The sequence below is a fragment of the Elgaria multicarinata genome, chromosome 6 (assembly GCF_023053635.1).
Source record: "Elgaria multicarinata webbii isolate HBS135686 ecotype San Diego chromosome 6, rElgMul1.1.pri, whole genome shotgun sequence".
Classification (NCBI taxonomy): Eukaryota; Metazoa; Chordata; class Lepidosauria; order Squamata; family Anguidae; genus Elgaria; species Elgaria multicarinata.
In genome coordinates, this window is record NC_086176.1 from 52,260,717 (window position 1) to 52,278,033 (window position 17,317).

General features: G+C 42.3%; 1 protein-coding gene across 1 annotated transcript; it reads left to right on the forward strand.

The window, feature by feature from the left end:
* The first annotated feature begins 276 nt into the window (after window positions 1-276).
* LOC134400266 (procathepsin L-like) lies at window positions 277-7,921 on the forward strand. The gene is made up of 7 exons (XM_063128575.1): window positions 277-408; window positions 565-687; window positions 767-922; window positions 1,748-1,972; window positions 4,510-4,678; window positions 5,115-5,232; window positions 7,822-7,921. Exons 1-7 carry the CDS (start codon window positions 283-285, stop codon window positions 7,919-7,921), a joined length of 1,017 nt encoding a protein of 338 aa, XP_062984645.1. The 5' UTR covers window positions 277-282.
* Window positions 7,922-17,317: the final 9,396 nt, after the last annotated feature.

Genomic DNA, 17,317 nt, shown 5'->3' on the forward strand with positions numbered 1-17,317 from the left:
AGAAGTGAGGTTTTTGGTGTTGTAGGACATGGAGAAAGGGGTAGCTGCCTCATGACTGCAAACAAACAAACAAACACTATATATATATATATATATATATATAGTGCCTTGTGCAGTAGCTCTGTGATGCATTTATATCAACATTTTCAAACAGTAACTTATTCTCTCTTTAACTAAAGCAAACAAGTATTTCAATAGGGATTGAATTCCTACTTCACTGTGAGCAGAGGAGGTCTTCCCTGTCTAATCAAATCATTTTCTCACACTACTAGAGAACTCATCATGAAGTTTTATCTCTGCATCTTGGCCTTAAGTTTGGAGGCCTGCTTTGCTGCTCCAGGCCTCGACCCTGCTTTCGATGACCACTGGCAACTATGGAAAACATGGCATGGCAAGGAGTACCATGAGGTGAGTAGCTCTGCATGTGGTTTGCTGTCCAGAGGCGAAATGCATTTCAAAATGGAGTAAAAGCAAAACGCTTGTGGATTTTTCATGTCTTCAGCTGCTAGAGGGTGTTGGAAGCTACATTCTACATGTATGTCATTTTTTTCCTTATCCTTGTAGAAGGAAGAAGGCTGGAGGAGAATGATCTGGGAGAAGAACTTGAAGATGATTGAATTGCACAACCTGGACCACAGCCTGGGCAAGCACAGCTACACACTAGGAATGAATCAGTTTGGAGATATGGTGTGCATAAGCAAAGTCGCAAGGCTGCTTCTCAAGTAACTACATGGATGTTGTGCTGACGTATTTCCCCTTCTTTCAGACTAATGAAGAGTTTAGCCAAGTGATGAATGGCTTCAGATTCACTGAAACAGAAAGGAAATACACAGGTTCACTCTTCCTTGAGCCAAACTTCTCGGAGGCTCCAAAGTCCGTTGACTGGCGGGAGAAGGGATACGTAACTCCCGTGAAGACTCAGGTATGTGTCTGGTCATCAATATCTGGTTAGCTTAATGTCGATAGCTTAGGTTCTGTGGCAGGTTTTTTAGCAATAGTTTGGCCTTAGTTGGCAGGACAGCCAATGTGTAACTAAGCTGCAAAGTGACAGAGGCTCCTTTCCATGCTCTAGAGATAGCTGAACATCCTGTGCATGTGAAACTACTAACACTACTCTGTTGTGGGAGGGGGCGAAGAGTGCAGTGAATCATTCAAGAGACCTATCTTGGAAGTGCAGATAAAGAGGGATTTGGGGGAGCCTTGTGCTTTGACTGAGATTACTGGAATTACCCAAGCTGTGTCACAGGTTGCCATGCCATCTGAACTAAGTGTGGCGGTGCTGTCTTTTCACTCACCCTACAATCCCCACTGCAAGCCATGTTGCAGGTAATTCCATAATCCCAGATGTGCGACAAGCATGCATGGAGGGGAGAGGGAATAACCAACGCTGTATTGTTTTGCCCATTGATAGTCCAACCCCACTGGCTTTATAGAGAATTAAAAGTTAAAATGGATCAGAGGGAAAATAGAGACTCCGAAGGGGTTATGAGGATACAGTAAGGAATGTTTTAACTACTAACTCAGGAAGGATCTGTTGGCAAGAGAAGCTATGTTATATGGGAAGGCAGATCAGACATTTGAAACTGATCTCGAAAGTGACAAGAAGACAGAGAGCAGATTTCAGGGGGAGGACAACTCAGCAGTATGATAGAAGTTTCTCTTACTGCTGAACCAAAGGCACTGAAGGAATCTGCCCCTCCACAACACAGCCCGGCTTTAAATATTCCCCCCCCCCATTTGAACTTAGGCTCACTGTGGCTCTTGCTGGGCCTTCAGTGCGACTGGATCCCTTGAAGGACAGCACTTTCGCAAAACTGGCAAGCTGGTCTCTTTGAGTGAACAGAACCTCATGGACTGCTCTTGGCCTGAAGGAAATGAGGGCTGTCATGGGGGCGACACAATCGCGGCTTTCCAGTATCTAAAAAGAAATGGTGGCATTGATTCAGAGGACTCCTACCCATACATTGCAAAGGTAAAATGGTTTCTTGACTATTGCTTCTATATTAGTTTTCTGCAAACATGCCTTACTGTTTGAAGGCTGTACCAGGTCAGCAGATACATCGGGGAGCTAAATTCCAGAAGCTGTTGTAAAAAGTGCATTAAATCCATACACGTGGGTTTTTTTCATTGGGTGAAGGGATATTCTGCTGCTAGCATACAGAGTTGCTGGCAGTGCAATAAACTGAAAGTGACAACTAATTGTTTTCCTTCTTTCACAGTTGGCTTGAGTGAGTTTGAAGGGCTTGAGGCGTAATAATGCTTAACTTAACTAGATTGTATTAGTTAAATAACTTACAGCTCTCCTTGAACAATGCACAGAAAAGTGTGGTTGGTATTAAAAGCAATAACTCCAGACTTCTTGCTGACAAATTAATGAAGCCTTATAGATTAATGTTGTGTAGATCAAGTATCTTGATGTACTTCATTTGGTCTTTCTAAACTCCTATTAAGAGCTGCACATTTTCCAAATTTGTGTAAAGCCATATAGATTTTTCATGGTTCTTTTCATGGTGCTGAAATTGTGTCATTCCCATCATTCTATTTATATCAGTCTTCACAAACCTGGAGGCCTCCAGATATTGTGGATTTCAACTTCCATATGCCCCAGAAAGCATGGTCAATAGTCAGGAACATTGAAATGATAGTCCAAAAGAATCTGGATACCATTTTGGGGGATGTTGTCTTATATTTTTCTAGGTGTCTCTAATATCAATGGCAAGTCAAAAAGGAATATAATATCAATATGTTTAAAGGGCCTCTAGTATATAAACCAACAAAATATAAATTCTCACTGAATATAAATGGTAATATTAAAACCCATTTACTACTTGGTAGTGATAAATTAGAATTTTTACAAAAAAATACAAGCTGGAATCTTGGGATCATTACAAGTGGCTGGAAGCATGCATTATATTTGCAACTATAAGCAAAATAATGGTTTCAGAATGTGGTAAATGCAGGAGTATATGCTCCCTCTGCCATTCACCTGCTGCCACTGTTTAATAACGGGAACTCAAGCAATGCTTAGTATTGATGACAACTTAGGCAGAAGCATGCAAAGTAAAGATGATGAGGGAATAGTAGGACTTGATAGAAGTTATATGTGATAATGGGACATTGGTGTGTGTGTGTGTGAGGGGGGGCATGTCTAGACAGGGACAGGACCTACACTACTGCTTTAAAGCGCTTTATAACAGTTTTGACAACTGTTGAGGCCCAGGACGCACTGCATATACAGTTTTCAAAACATTTTCAAAGTGCTTTAAAGCGCTTTAAAAGCAGTAGTGTAGATCCCCTCAGGGTGATATCCCAGGGATTGCCCCAGGATCGTCCCTAGGAGATCCCGGGAGCAGGGAGGGATGATTCCTCCCTTTCCCTGGGATATGGTCCTACCCTTCCATCCCAGTTTTTCCCACGGTCTTGGGATGATCCCAAGACCACGGGACGTGTGGCCCGCCATCAATTTTGTCCTCATGAGTAATAAGAACATATTGGACCAGTTGCTCTTCCTCCTCCAGGAAAGTCTAAATAGCTCCTCGTGAGTAAACATGAGGCGTCGGACCTGGGCACGGAGCTCTGCAAGCGCTCCGTGCCCATCGGGGGAGTGGGGTCTGGGCTTCTTTTTTTCTTTTTCTTTTTAACCTTTGCTCTGGAGCACCGGTGCACTCTATCTCCTGTTACTTTAAAAAAAATGGCAGCTGCGACATCCTCTTCCACCTGGGACATCGCACGCCACATGTAGACGAGGGGGACAATCTCACAATCATAAAATCATACCCCTCCAATCCCCTCGTCCAGACATGCCCAGAGAGAGTGAGAGACAGAGAGAGGCAGGATCTACACAACTGCTTTAAAACATAGTGACAACTGTTGGGGCCCAGGACACATTCCATATACAGTTTTCAAACCAGTTTCAAAGTGTCATATCCTGCTTGGTGTAGATGTGGCCAGTGAGAAAGAATATTTGGATGTTACGTACACCTTTTAACTTTTTTCTTTTGGCTTTCTTCTCTATCTTTATAACTACATGCTGCTTTTAATTTTATCTTGGGCTTCCAATTTTATCACTTTTTGTGCATGTTACCGGGTGTCACAGAATTAGAGTAAACAAAACAATTTAGACTTTCCTGGAGGAGGAAGAGCAACTGGTCCAATATGTTCCTATTTCCATGGATAGAAGAGAGTTTTATCTTTCTTTGTTTCTATGAGTAGAAGAGGGTTTTCTCTTTCTTTGATTCAGAAACTGAAACCCTTGTGATTCCTTTGCAACCTTTCTTTTATTTTTTCTTTGCAAACACACATGCAAAGTACCTTGGGGGGTGGGGGTGGGGAGAGGATAGAGAGACACAATCACCAGTGCCAGTGGCTCAGTTGTGAAGGGCGTTTTCTGTTGTTTATGTGTATTTGTGGTTTGTTAAAACTGGAATATTTATATTTACAAGGACTAGCTAATTAACTTCTTGAGTTTTGAAACTTGATTCATAACCAATGTGTTGTCTGTCTTTAAAGGATAGACTTGAATGCTTGTACAAGCCTGAATACAAAGCTGCGAATGAGACTGGCTTTGTGAGAATCCCATCAGGACATGAAAAGGCCCTCATGAAGGCCGTGGCTGCAGTAGGGCCAATATCAGTGTCTATTGATGCACATCATCACAACTTCCGTTTCTATAAGTCAGGTGGGGAATTAAATGTTTTTCAATGGAGTCCATTAAACGAGACAGCAATCTCCAATCTTGTGCCCTCTAGATGCATTGACCTATAGCACCATTGGCTGGGGATGATGGAAGGCATATCCAAAGAAGAGAAAAGCAGGTCCTCAGGATGCAAAAAGATTTATTGCACAAAGCCCAACGCATTTCGGCCTGTGTCCTTTCAAAGGCCTTCTTCAAGGGGCCATAAACATTAAAAGTACATTTAGATACATTATGCTTACAGCCCCTTGAAGAAGGTCTTTGAAAGGATACAGGCTGAAACTCGTCATACTTTGTACAAATAAAACTTTTTGCATCCTGAGGACCTGCTTCTCTCTTGTTTGGATCGGAATTGGGTGCTTTCCTCCTTTGAGTTTTGTTTTTTTGCTATCTGGAGGCTGAGCAATTTTTCTCTTTCTAGGTATTTTTTATGAACCGACGTGTTCTACTTGGAATTTAACTCATGCCGTTCTTGCTGTTGGCTATGGCTTTGAGGGTGCAGAAAAAGACAACAAGAAGTACTGGATTGTAAAAAACAGGTATTGAGAGTATTTTGACTTACCCTTCACCCCTTCACCCTGTCATTCTACCTCTTTCTGCATATAGGGATAATTGGAGGGGAGAACACTGGGATAAGCAAACTCCCCACCCAAGTCCTAAAATGGTACAGATCAGGAAAAGTTTTTTTGCACTCCAGTGTATAAAAGATAAACATTTCAGGGTTGCAATTCTATAGGCTAATAATTCCTTTGTGCAGTTGGTAGAACATACTTTAGACAAAACGGTGTGTCCGTATCCATAAGTGGCATGAAGTGGAGCACTGAACACGAACTCCTGTTTGACAATTGTGATCAGCCATTGATTATGGCGGCCTGGGATGGATTGGACTATATCTCTCATTAGGAGGGCACCAGTTTAGAGAAGACTTGATTAGTGACCTTTATGCACAGCTGTAATGTGAGGCATTTGGAGCGGTCTTGGCCACTAGACCTTATCATATATGCCAGAATTACAAGCTGTGCTTCAGTTTTAAGGATAATGCTGCTGCTACTACTGCCTCAACAAACAGTTGTTGGGAGATAGTCAATTGGCCATAACTAGCCTAACTTGCACAGTCATTTAAAATTAATGTATCAAAGAATACATTCAATAGTTTCATATCCCACTATTCCAGCCAATGTTAGTTCCTAAACTGGCTTCCAGCTAAAATCTATAAAAAAGGTACAATTAGGAATATACTGGTGCATATGTTCAGGTACCTTTGGGGTGATAGGCAGAAGCAGTTGCAGATGGACTCAGTTGATGGTATCGATGCCAGTTGACAGGAACAGTGTTGTTGTTATTACAACAATACAAATGCCTGAAACTTTCTAAGCTTTGTAAGATCTTTTTAAAAAGAGAATTCTTGCTCACACACTCGTAATCTAATAGAAATTATAAGGAAAAGGAATAGGGGGAGAGAGAAAAGTCAGCATGGTGGTAGCTGGTCAATGAAGGATGGACGCAGGAGGTGTCACCTCTCCTTAATACTCTTGGCCAGAAGTCTACTTCCCATAAGTTTGCAGTCCCAGAGCATCTATAAATGTGTGTAATATAGGGCAGGCTGATACAACAATTCAGAAGGCAACAGTTGGAATAAGCAAAATAGAATAATTTTGTAGTCTAGCACACAACTGCTAGACTATTAAATGATATCAAAAGAATTGGGTAAACAAACATTTTAGATAGCTTATTAATAGTACCATATCATATATCAAATGTAAGAATATAATAATGGTTTACAAAAATCCAAATAAATTGTTTTGCAGTAATCCAGCATAAATAGTTTGCAAAACTAAACAAGTAGTTAACAGTAACTGAGCACAAATGGTTTACAAAAACAGAGTGATAACTGAATAGTTTGCAATTACAGGCCTCTGGCTTCTTCCGCCTGTTTCACAATGCTATCACAACAACTTCACACTGCTTGTGGGTGGGGAAAGAGAAGGTGCCATGACACAGGCTCTGAACACCAGACCTCACGTCTGCCACCACTTATTATGGGGCGACACAGGCTCTGAACACCAGACCCGGCCGAGGCTACTCCCTGCTCAAGCCAAGCACCACCACTTGATACGCCTGAGGCAAGGGATAAAACCCACCTTCCTCCAAACTACGTGGAGAAAGGGGTTAAAAATGGAGAATGGATTTTAATATATATAATAATGAGCTGTGAGTTATATCTGCTTAGGTGAATGATGGTCAGAGTGGGTGCTGAATGTGTAAACTTAAGATGATAAACGCCAAACGGACACGTGGGATTTTTGTGGTAGTTTTAAAACAAACAGTCAAAATTTATTTTTAAAAGTTTATAAGCTTTGTTTCAAATAACAACATTTAAAAACCCTTTTTGAAACCTTCCATACAATCCTGTCACTCTCACATTCGCGCTTTCCTTTTTCTCACACAATCACTCTTGAACTTTCTTTATTATCAGTATTGATTAATATACTTCCACTACGGGCACACCACACTCCAAAGACACCACTCACTACACTGACTCTCAAATTTCCCAGAACTTAAGTACCATAAATACAGAGAGCACTACAGACTCTAAGAGTACCTAACAAGTCTCCCTGAAAAGCTTTCCTGAAAAGAACAAGAACAAGAACTCTCAATCCCCTCAGTCATTCCCTTATATATATCACTCCTCCCCCTCCCAAGACATTCTAACTTCGCCCACTCAGGCCAACATTCTAAAAACCAGACTTACAAACTGTAGACATATATTTGGAATTGACTTGCGGGGTGTAACGCCACAGGAGGATTTGTTGAATTTGTTCCTCAGATTTCAAAAATACTTTTTTTTTAAAGTCCTCCAAAAGGGGATTGACTTAGATCCCCAACCAAAAACTGTAAATCTTCAGGAGTGGTGAGTTCTTGATCTAGGGCCAGATCTACACCAAGCAGGATATGACACTTTGAAAACATTTTGAAAATTGTATATGGAGTATATCCTGGGCCCCAACGGTTGTCACTACTGTTATAACACGTTTTAAAGCAGTAGTGTAGATCCTGCCTAGGGCAGTCTGTACATACCTTCGCCTTCTCCGTATCAAAGTCTTAATGCTGTAATTTTTTCCTTTCAGCTGGAATAAAACTTGGGGTGACAACGGCTATATCTTGATGGCTAAAGACAGAAATAACCACTGTGGAATAGCCACACGTGCGTCTTATCCTCTAGTATAATTCTGCAGGAAAAAGGAGTCCCTGGAACTGCTGCAGCTGTCTTACACTTGAGAAGAGACAAATGACTGAACTAAGCTTTCCAGCCTGTTGGATCTCCCCAGACACTTTGAGGCTTCCAAAGTACTCTCTCACCAGAATGGACTTTGAACTGACTATTACACATTTTACTATTATACGTATCTATGATTATTATTTTTATCCTGAATCTATCTGATGTTCATGTGATGGTGGTATGAGCCCTCTTTGGGGGTGGGGGGTTTACCTCAGAAGTATATATTGCTTAATTATACAACTTTGTAATATTGGCAGCTTGCAGTGTAGTTAAAGCATAGATTCTTTTTTAATTGTATTTGATTTTTTATTAACAGCAACTTGCACAAAGTTACAGCTTTCCAAATAAACATTTCAATATGTCCAGATGAGTTGCATCTGGACTCATGCATTTGTACATGAAGCTTATCTGTATTCCCAGCCCCCCATAATATTGTCATTTTGCTCCAATCTCTGAAGTTTTTTCTCTGAAGTGGTGAAGCTGTTTGTGATACCATTTTTTTCAGGCATGGACAATTCTTTGAAAGTAAAGCAAAGGGCTTATTCCTTCCCCCCTATTCTATTCACATAGGGTTGTCTATGTTCTATTCACATAGACCTGTACATAGGGTTTGGGGAAATAAAATGGTTAAACATTTATATATACAATTAATAGCAATAACAATATATATACACATACAAACCTTTTGGAACATCAACATTAAAAGAACCACATTTTTATTAGTCCATTTCTTTTTGGCTCCAATTTTAAAGTCCAGGAGCATCACAATGTCCACAACAAAGTCTCACATTACTGGTGAATTGGACGATTCTTGGTGAGACAGTCCATCTGCGATGATGTTCTCCCGACCTGCCACATGCTGGATCTTTATGGTGAAGCTCCGGATCTGCCACGACCACTGCTGCAAAAGTTGGTTGTGGCCTTCCATGGGTTGCAGCCACAACAGCGCTCGAAGATAGGCTCGCATGATGAACCGCTGTCCCTCCGCGCCTGCCCCGACTCTGTCCATAGCCCACACGATGGCCAGACACTTCTCTTGGACAGCAAAACAGCCTCTTTTTCTCTCTGCTAACCCTCGGCTGGAATAGGCCACGAGATGCTCCACATCGTCCACTGTCTGCCACAGTTCTGCTCTATCTCTGACCTCCGAAGCGTCTGAGGCCAGAATAAACTTTTCTTTGACTGCTTCTAACATTCCCCCATTCACTCCATCAGCAGACGATTTAATAGGGGAATGGGTTCCAGTCTTATTTTGAACAATGCAAGGTCCTTCCCAGTCTCGAACTGACTACTCTTCTTGGGAAAGAAGACCATGACTTCAACTCCTATTCTAAAGCTCTGGTCTCTAGCCTTTCCACCATACCAAGTTTTCAGCTTGGTTTGGGCCCTAGCCAAACTCGTGGGTGCCAGCTCTATAACCTCTCTCCTGTCATTCTGAAGGCTCAGAACATAACCCACTTCGGATTCTTTCTCTCCTTCCAATTCTCCTTCCCAGCTTCCCTCCATAATACTCAGAGGACCACACACATTCTTCCCCATCATTAGTCAAAGGGGTAGAATCTAGGGGAGTTCTGGGGAATGTCATTATAATCAAAAAGATAGTAGGATAATTCGTTGTCCCAATTAAAGAAATAGTCTGCCACATAAGTCTCAATCATTGGCTCAATGGTGCCATTATATTTTTCAACTTGCCTATTTGTTTGGGGGTGGAAAGCAGTGGATGTTATATGCTTGACACTGCAACACCTCCACAAACATCTCATTTCATTAAAGAACAAAACTGAGCTTTGATCACTCCAAATTTTATGGAGGAAACCCAAGCGACAAAAGATTTTTAAAAGGGCTTCTGCCACTGACAAGACATCAACTTTTTGAAGGGCTTCAGCATTCGGGAACTTTGTGGCAAAATCTATTATGGTCACTTGAAACTTTTTCCTTGTCTGTGTAGGTCTAGGGAAGGGTCCTACTAGGTCCAGTCTTATTTTTAAAAAGGGTTGGTTGGTAAGGGGTAAGGGATTTAGGGGAGCCTTGACCTTGTCTCTACTTTTCTCCACCCTCTGGTAACTCTCACAGGACTTGTAAAACTCTGTGCCTTCCCTAAAAATATTTGGCAAGTAATAATTAGTCATCAACCTTTTCTGGGTTTTACCTATCTCCATGTGGCCTGCCAAAAAGGAGTCGTGAGCTAATTTCAGCAGCTGGTCCCTATATGGTATTGGTACCATAAGCTGCTTTTCAGCCCCCCAACTTCTTTGTTTCTTCTTGGGCAACCACTTTTGGTATAGGAGTCCCTGATCCCAGAAAACCTGTTCTTTCTGAATGTCACTAAAAGAGGTTTCTTGTGCTTCAGCTTTGGATCTTAAAACTTCCAAGCTGGGATCATTTCCTGTGTTTAAAGCTAACGTGGTATCAGGTTTTGCAACGTTGTTTCTTGGCTCAACAGTTCCTTCAGCTGGGTTGCTAGGCAACTGCAGAGGCATGCCCTCAGCCTCTCCAGATTCGCTACAATTGTCAGACAAGCCCTCCACTGCTGCTTGTGAGCGTGTAATAATAAAAACTTTTCTACCTTCTAACCCCATGATATCAGTACCTAGGATTAAAGGTTCTTTTTGCCAAGAATTAACACCTAAAATACATTTCCCTGTGACTCCCCTCCATGTAACCTCCATCTCGGCTACCGGAATTTCAATTATGGGCCCTGTCACAGGTTTGATGTTATTTTTTCTGTGAGGAATAATCTCCTCCCTCCTCACAAGGTCTGCTCTAAGCAGAGACAAACAAGCTCCAGTATCCAGAATAGCTTTATGCTTTTTTCCATTTATTAAAACATTTTCCCACACTAATGTGTAACACTGGGAACTTTGGGTATGTTCAGCATCTTTATTTATATCCACTCTCCTTACTGAGGTACTTTTCTCTTCCTTCAGCCTGGGACAGTGTGGTCTAATATGCCCCACCAACCCACAATGATGGCATGTGAGGTCTGTATTTCCAAGCATAGGTTTGGTGGAGTTTCCCGCCTTTTCTGTTGGCAACTGATTTTTATTTACCTCAGCTTCCTTCTTACCCCCATTAGGTTTATACCCTGGTTTACTATTATTTTCTTTAGGAGACTTGCTGGTCATATGATAGCCCCGGTTTAAGGAAAATTGATCAGCCAGGGAAGCTGCATCTTGATATGTTTTTGGGTCTCTATCTCTCACCAGCAATCTTATTTCTTGAGAGATTTGAAAAATTAATTGATCTTTAATCATCAGATCAACTAAATCGTGTTTGGTTTTCACCTCAGCACAGGTGATCCATTTCTCAAAATGATCTGCTAATTTGTGTCCCAACTCCACAAAAGATTTGGATGACACAGCATTAAGGCTTCTAAATTTCTTCCGGAAATACTCAGGCCCATAGCGAAATCTTTTATAAACTGCTCACTTAAATGAGGCAAAATCTAAAGCTTCCCCCACAGGAAAACTGTTATAAATTTCAGCCAGGTCTCCCTTGATCAAGTTAGGGATAAACTTCATATAATCTTGTGGCCTTACTTCCCACATCATGGCTGCCTTTTCGAAGGTATTGAAGAAAATTTGGGGATCTTGCCCCTCAACATAAGGGGTAAAGTCTTTAGGAGATAATTTGGGAGGTCTAGCCCCTTCCTCAATTCTCCTCTGATCTTCCCGCTCAAATTTTCTCTTTTCCAAAGCAAGTCGTTCTAGCTCCAGCTCCCTATCTTTTTCTCTTAATCTTATTTCTGCCTCACGATCTTTTTCCCTCAGCCTTTCTTGCTGTTCCAATTCTCTATCTCTTTGCTTTATTCTTTCCAATTCAATTTGTCTATTAGCCTCCTGCTGTTTTATCTTTTCTAATTCAAGTTGTCTATTAGCTTCTTGTTGTTCTCTTTGTTGTTTTATTTTCTCCATTTCTAGCTGAATGTATTGAGGAGACATTTCTACTGGCCTCAGAGGATTTCCCTCAGTTTCACCTGCAGCATGAACTCTGTAATATTCTATAAGAGCCCATTTCATTTCATCAACTGACTTTCCTTCAGTTGGCAAATTTAAACTTTTACATCTGTCTGAAAGGGCATCTTTCTTCAACCCTAAGATCTCCATCGTTATTAGACAGAGACTTAACCTTAATAAATAAAATGGTACTGGGAGTTTTCAATTGAGATCAGGAGTGGTAAACTTGATATTTTATAATATGTATCTCACCCCACACAAAAATATCCTGTCAGAGAATTGTATCAGCGCAACCTCTGACTTAGGTAATATGTAACTTTCACAGCTAAGGACCTCCAAGGTGCTTTACAGTAACCACCCTCTGTCCTGTTCACAAATAAAATCCTTTTTGACTTCTGTCACTAAAAATGAACAGAGTCTACTTCGGATCCCGACGCTGCCACCACCTATTATGCCACGACACAGGCCCTGAACACCAGACCTCACGTCTGCCACCACTTATTATGGGGCAACATAGGCTCTGAACAACAGACCTGGCCGAGGCTACTCCCTGCTCAAGCCAAGCACCACTGCTTGATACGCCTGAGGCAAGGGATAAAGCCCACCTTCCTCCAAACTATGTGGAGAAAGGGGTTTAAAATGGAGAAGGATTTTAATATATAATAATGCACTGTGAGTTATATCGGCTTAGGTGAATGATTGTCAGAGTGGGTGTTAAATGTGTAAACTTAAGATGATAAACGCCAAACAGACACGTGGGATTTTTGTGGTAGTTTTAAAACAAACAATCAAAATTTATTTTTAAAAGTTCATAAGCTTTGTTTCAAATAACATTTAAAAACCTTTTTGAAATCTTCCATACAATCCTGTCACTCTCACTTTCACGCTTTCCTTTCTCTCACACAATCACTCTTGAACTTTATTATCAGTATTGATTAATATACTTCCTCTACGTGCACACCACACTCTAAAGCCACCACTCGCTACACTGACCCTCAACTTTCCCACTATTTAAGTACCATAAATACAGAGAGCACTACAGACTCTAAGAGTCCCTAACAAGTCTCCCTGGAAAGAACTCACAATCCCCTCAGTCATTCCCTTATATATCACTCCTCCCCCCTCCCAAGACATGCTAACTCCGCCCACTCAGGCCAACATTCTACAAACCACAGACTTACAAACTGTAGGCATACCTTTGGGAATCGACTTGTGGGGTGTAACGCCACAGTAACCACACTTGGAATACCGTCTATAGTTCTCACTGCACAAGAAAAAGGAGATTATAGAGTTGGGGAAAGTGCATAAAATCGCCACTAAAATTATCAGGGGACTAAAGCACTTCCCCAACGAGGAAAGGTTACAACATCTGGAACAGTTTAGCTTGGAGAAAAGGCAAGGTCTGGTCCAGTATGGCTCTTATGTTCTTGGGACAGGATTCGTGCACCTTTAATTGTTGTGTAGAAGAGGGCATTTGAGCAGCTGTCACTTAGATTACATGTTGCATCTGCTGCAATTCCCATTTAGAAATCAACATGCTTGTCTGTTAAATTTATCGGATTATCCCCAGAGAGTGACAAGAGGGACAAAGCTGATAGGTACTATAGATATGAGCTTTTACAGACACAAAGAAGACACAGGATAATAAATTAGTTTGGTCCTTCGAATACAATTAAATGGCTTTTTCAATTAAGCACGTAGTGTTAAAGCACTAACATTTGTTTAAAAATATTCCAGGCCGTCACAATCCAGCTACCATAGGGTGACCATATGAAAAAGAGAACAAGGCTCCTATATCTTTAACAAATGTATTGCAAAGGGAATTTTAGCAGATGTCATTATCATTTGTATGCATGTAGCACCTGGTGAAATTCCCTCTTCATCACAACATTAAAGCTGCAGAGCCCTGCCCTCTTTTCTATCTCGTCATGCTAGGCAGGGCACCTGCAGCTTTAACTGTTGTGATGAAGAGGGAATTTCACCAGGTGCTACATGCATACAAATGACATCTGCTAAAATTCCCTTTTCAATAAAACTGTTAAAGATACAGAACCTAAAATAATTATTCCCCAATACAATATTCAAAATAATATCTAATAAAAATATGTAGGAGGATCAATGTTGACTCTGTTCTAAAAATATTGTAACTCTTGTCTGGCTTCTTCCTATGGAATAGAGAGGTATACAATGAGCAGATGTCCATTATTATTGGACATGAATCATTCTCAATTGGGGGGTGGGGAATCTATCTCTTTAATAAAATGTTTAGCATCTTGTACATATGAGGGACTCTGTCCGACAAAGTATCAAAGAAAAGAATCCAGATATTGAGCTAACGGTCCCTGGTCCAGTTAAAAGGAATCTCTCCCTGAGACCCTGGAGAGTTGACAATACTGGACTAAATGGTCTGACTCAAGATGCTTCCTGACATTAACAAGCATTGGCATTGTTCAGCTATTCCATATTTTCTTCCTTAATGATTTTTGGATTAATGGAAAAGATGAGAAAAAATCATAGGAAAACATGGGAGGGGCTACAAATGGGAGATGCCATTATTTGGACCCCTAGCCTTAAATTCCATGAAATAGGCAGGCTGACTGCATCATCAAATCCTTGTCTGGAAGCACCTTCCGAAAAAGGCAGCTTCACATAAATATAAATGGCCATCTGAGGTGACAGATGCTGGGAGCGTTGGAATGGGGGCAAGACACTGAAAGACAAAGCTGGGTGTGCCTCCTGGAAAAGAACAGGTGTCTTCCAGAAACAAAGATGGCACCTGCGACCGCATTTATTTATCCTTCCCTCGAGCAACTGCCCATAAAAGTCTTCCCCTAACCATAAATTAACAAGTTGAAACTTTATTGAAATTGAAAAATAGATAAAATCTGAAAGAAGGATGAGGAAGAAGCAAAAGAATGCCAGTGAGTTATGTGGTGGGGCACTCACCTTACTTGCATAAGGGCAAATGTGGCTTTCCAGAGGTGAGAGAAGAGGCCCCATGGTTGTCATGGAAATCTTCCAAGTCCTCCTGTCTCCCCACTCACCCACCACCAAGTTAATGCGGGGGGGGGGGAGGGAATATACCTCACTAATGAACCTACCCTAAGAAAAAGAAATGGCAATAATGCCCATTGGAAAGTATACCAAGCCCCCTCCATGCCATGATCTGCTTATCCTATCATTAAATGACCCCCCCATCAAGACAGGTGTCTCCTCCTTCCCCCCCCTCTCTCTCTGAGTGTGCTCTAGCACACACATCTACCTGTCTTTTTCTGCCTCCTCGCAATAAATAAAAAGAACCCCTTTCTTTTTAGGTTTCAGATCTTGGGGTCCCCCATTAGCAGCCCATTGTTGCTGCTTCTCCAAATTCATTCCTCAAGTGTTTTTATTTTCAACATTGCTTCATTTCAAGACAGCCTAAAGGAATGTTGAATTGTTGTTGTGTGGTGGTTGTTTGCTGAATGCAAGTGGGAAGCAGCAGCCCCTGCAAAGGTGCCACCTCCTGCTGGCTCTGCTGCAGCCTGGAGTCAGACTGGTCTGTGCATGGAGCAGGCACAGAACAGGCCTGCTCCATGACGAGACACTTCTCCTTCCACAGAGTTGGGAGTGCATCACCTGCATCATCTGTTGGCACAGTGACTCAAAAAGTCCAACTCCTCTCAGACTTCCCAACAGGTAGAATTTTCTTATCACCCAGTGCTACCAACAACTCTAATTTGCAATATGTTTCACTCTCAAACTACTAGCACCCGTGGGGACATGGGCTTTACACTAGTAGCATAGAACAGGGGTGCACAATTCAAAAGTCAGGAAAGGCATCTCCATATTTTTGTGGTGTAGCTTTTATAAGAGACTATCATCTGCACTTCTGAAAGTCCTGAATGTTGGGTGAAGACAAGGCCCCCGCCCTTACAGAGGCGCTTTGGCTCCACAAGGCGCCTTGCGCCCGCACTTGCCTTCCTTCCCAGCATCTGCACGGGAAGGCAGGCAAGTGCGATATTTCCAGCCCTGCGCCTCTAGAAAAGTTTAAAAAGGGGGGGGAACAGGAAAGGAACAGGGCCATTCCTCCCCCCTTTTTAATTTTATAATCTGCATCTGTGGAGCTCCACAGATACATATAATAAAAAGTAAAAACGAGGGGGGGGAGGAACGAGGCAGCCAGAGGAGGACACGAGAGGGACTGGAGACCTGCACGAGCAGTGAACCACCTACGTCTCGTCCTGCTGGCTGCCTGTTCCTCCTCACCCAGCCCCATTTATTTTTATTATATGTTTCTGCGGAGCTCTGCAGATAGAGATTATAAAATTAAAAGGGGGGAGGAACGGCTCCTTTCCACTCATCCCCGGTTTTGTTTGTTTGTTTGTTCTGTGTGGGTTTTTTGCTTTTCTAGAGACGCAGGTGTCATAAATCACAGGCATTGCAGAGATAAGCAGGGAGGAAATGTCAATAAACAGTCCATAGTCAAAAGCCGAAGTATCTATCCAAAACCGGGTCAACAATACTGGAATCAGGAAAGCCTCAAAGCATAATCAAAATCCGGTCCAAGGTTAGGTTCAGGAGCTGGTCCACGAGGAAGAATAACAATTACTTCCAGCAATCCCCACCCTGACCCTGAAAGCCTTTTGGGCTTTCTTTATATTGTGCGGCTGATGCCTGAATGAGGCCAGCTGCATTAGATTGCAGCTAGCTCCTGTGAAGGGCTCCTCCCCAAACTCTCTCAGGCTCAGCTGTTCAGCCTTTCTCCTCTATCTGAAGCAGAGGCAATCAAGAGACACAAGAGCAGTGCCATGGGCTCCGCTGTCAAAAAAGTCAGGGTAAGTGCCTGACGTTTTTGGAGTGGAGTTTGCAGGGTTTGCCCTGGATAGCTTCGCAATGGCAGCTGCATCATGCCGATGAGGTGCCACTACTGCGAAGCAACCACGGGGCAAACCCTTCGTGTAGATGTGCCAAAGGAGGCATTCTCTAAGTGGCAGTGAGGAACCTGCAGCCCTCCACATGAGGTTGGCCTACAACTCCCATTAGCCCCAGTCAACATGGGCAATGGTCACCAGGGATTATGCGAGTTGGGAGTCCTACAAAGTTTTGGAGGCCTGCGTGTTCCCCACCCGAGAAGCAAAAGCGGCTCGAAGGCCGGTTGGATGGACGAGGTGCCTTCAAACCACTTCTGTGCTGCCGGCCAAGAACTTTGTACAGTGACTCAGCTAAAAGAAAGATCGTTTAGAGACACATGATTTCTCTTGCCGATGCTGATGTTTCGTTTTGCTTGGTAAGCCAAACCGGTGTTTTCCCGGGCTATCCCACTGCTTCCAGGAAACAAAATTTCATCATCTCCCACCCGCCACAACCAGGTCCAGATCACGGGATGAGGAGCCGTGAACTTTTGCAGGA

Coding starts and splice junctions, on each gene's coding strand:
- LOC134400266 (XM_063128575.1), top strand. CDS start 283: ATGAAGTTTTATCTCTGCATCTTGGCCTTAAGTTTGGAGGCCTGCTTT. Junction 688..766: donor TGAATCAGTTTGGAGATATG/GTGTGCATAAGC, acceptor CCCTTCTTTCAG/ACTAATGAAGAGTTTAGCCA. Junction 923..1,747: donor TAACTCCCGTGAAGACTCAG/GTATGTGTCTGG, acceptor ATTTGAACTTAG/GCTCACTGTGGCTCTTGCTG.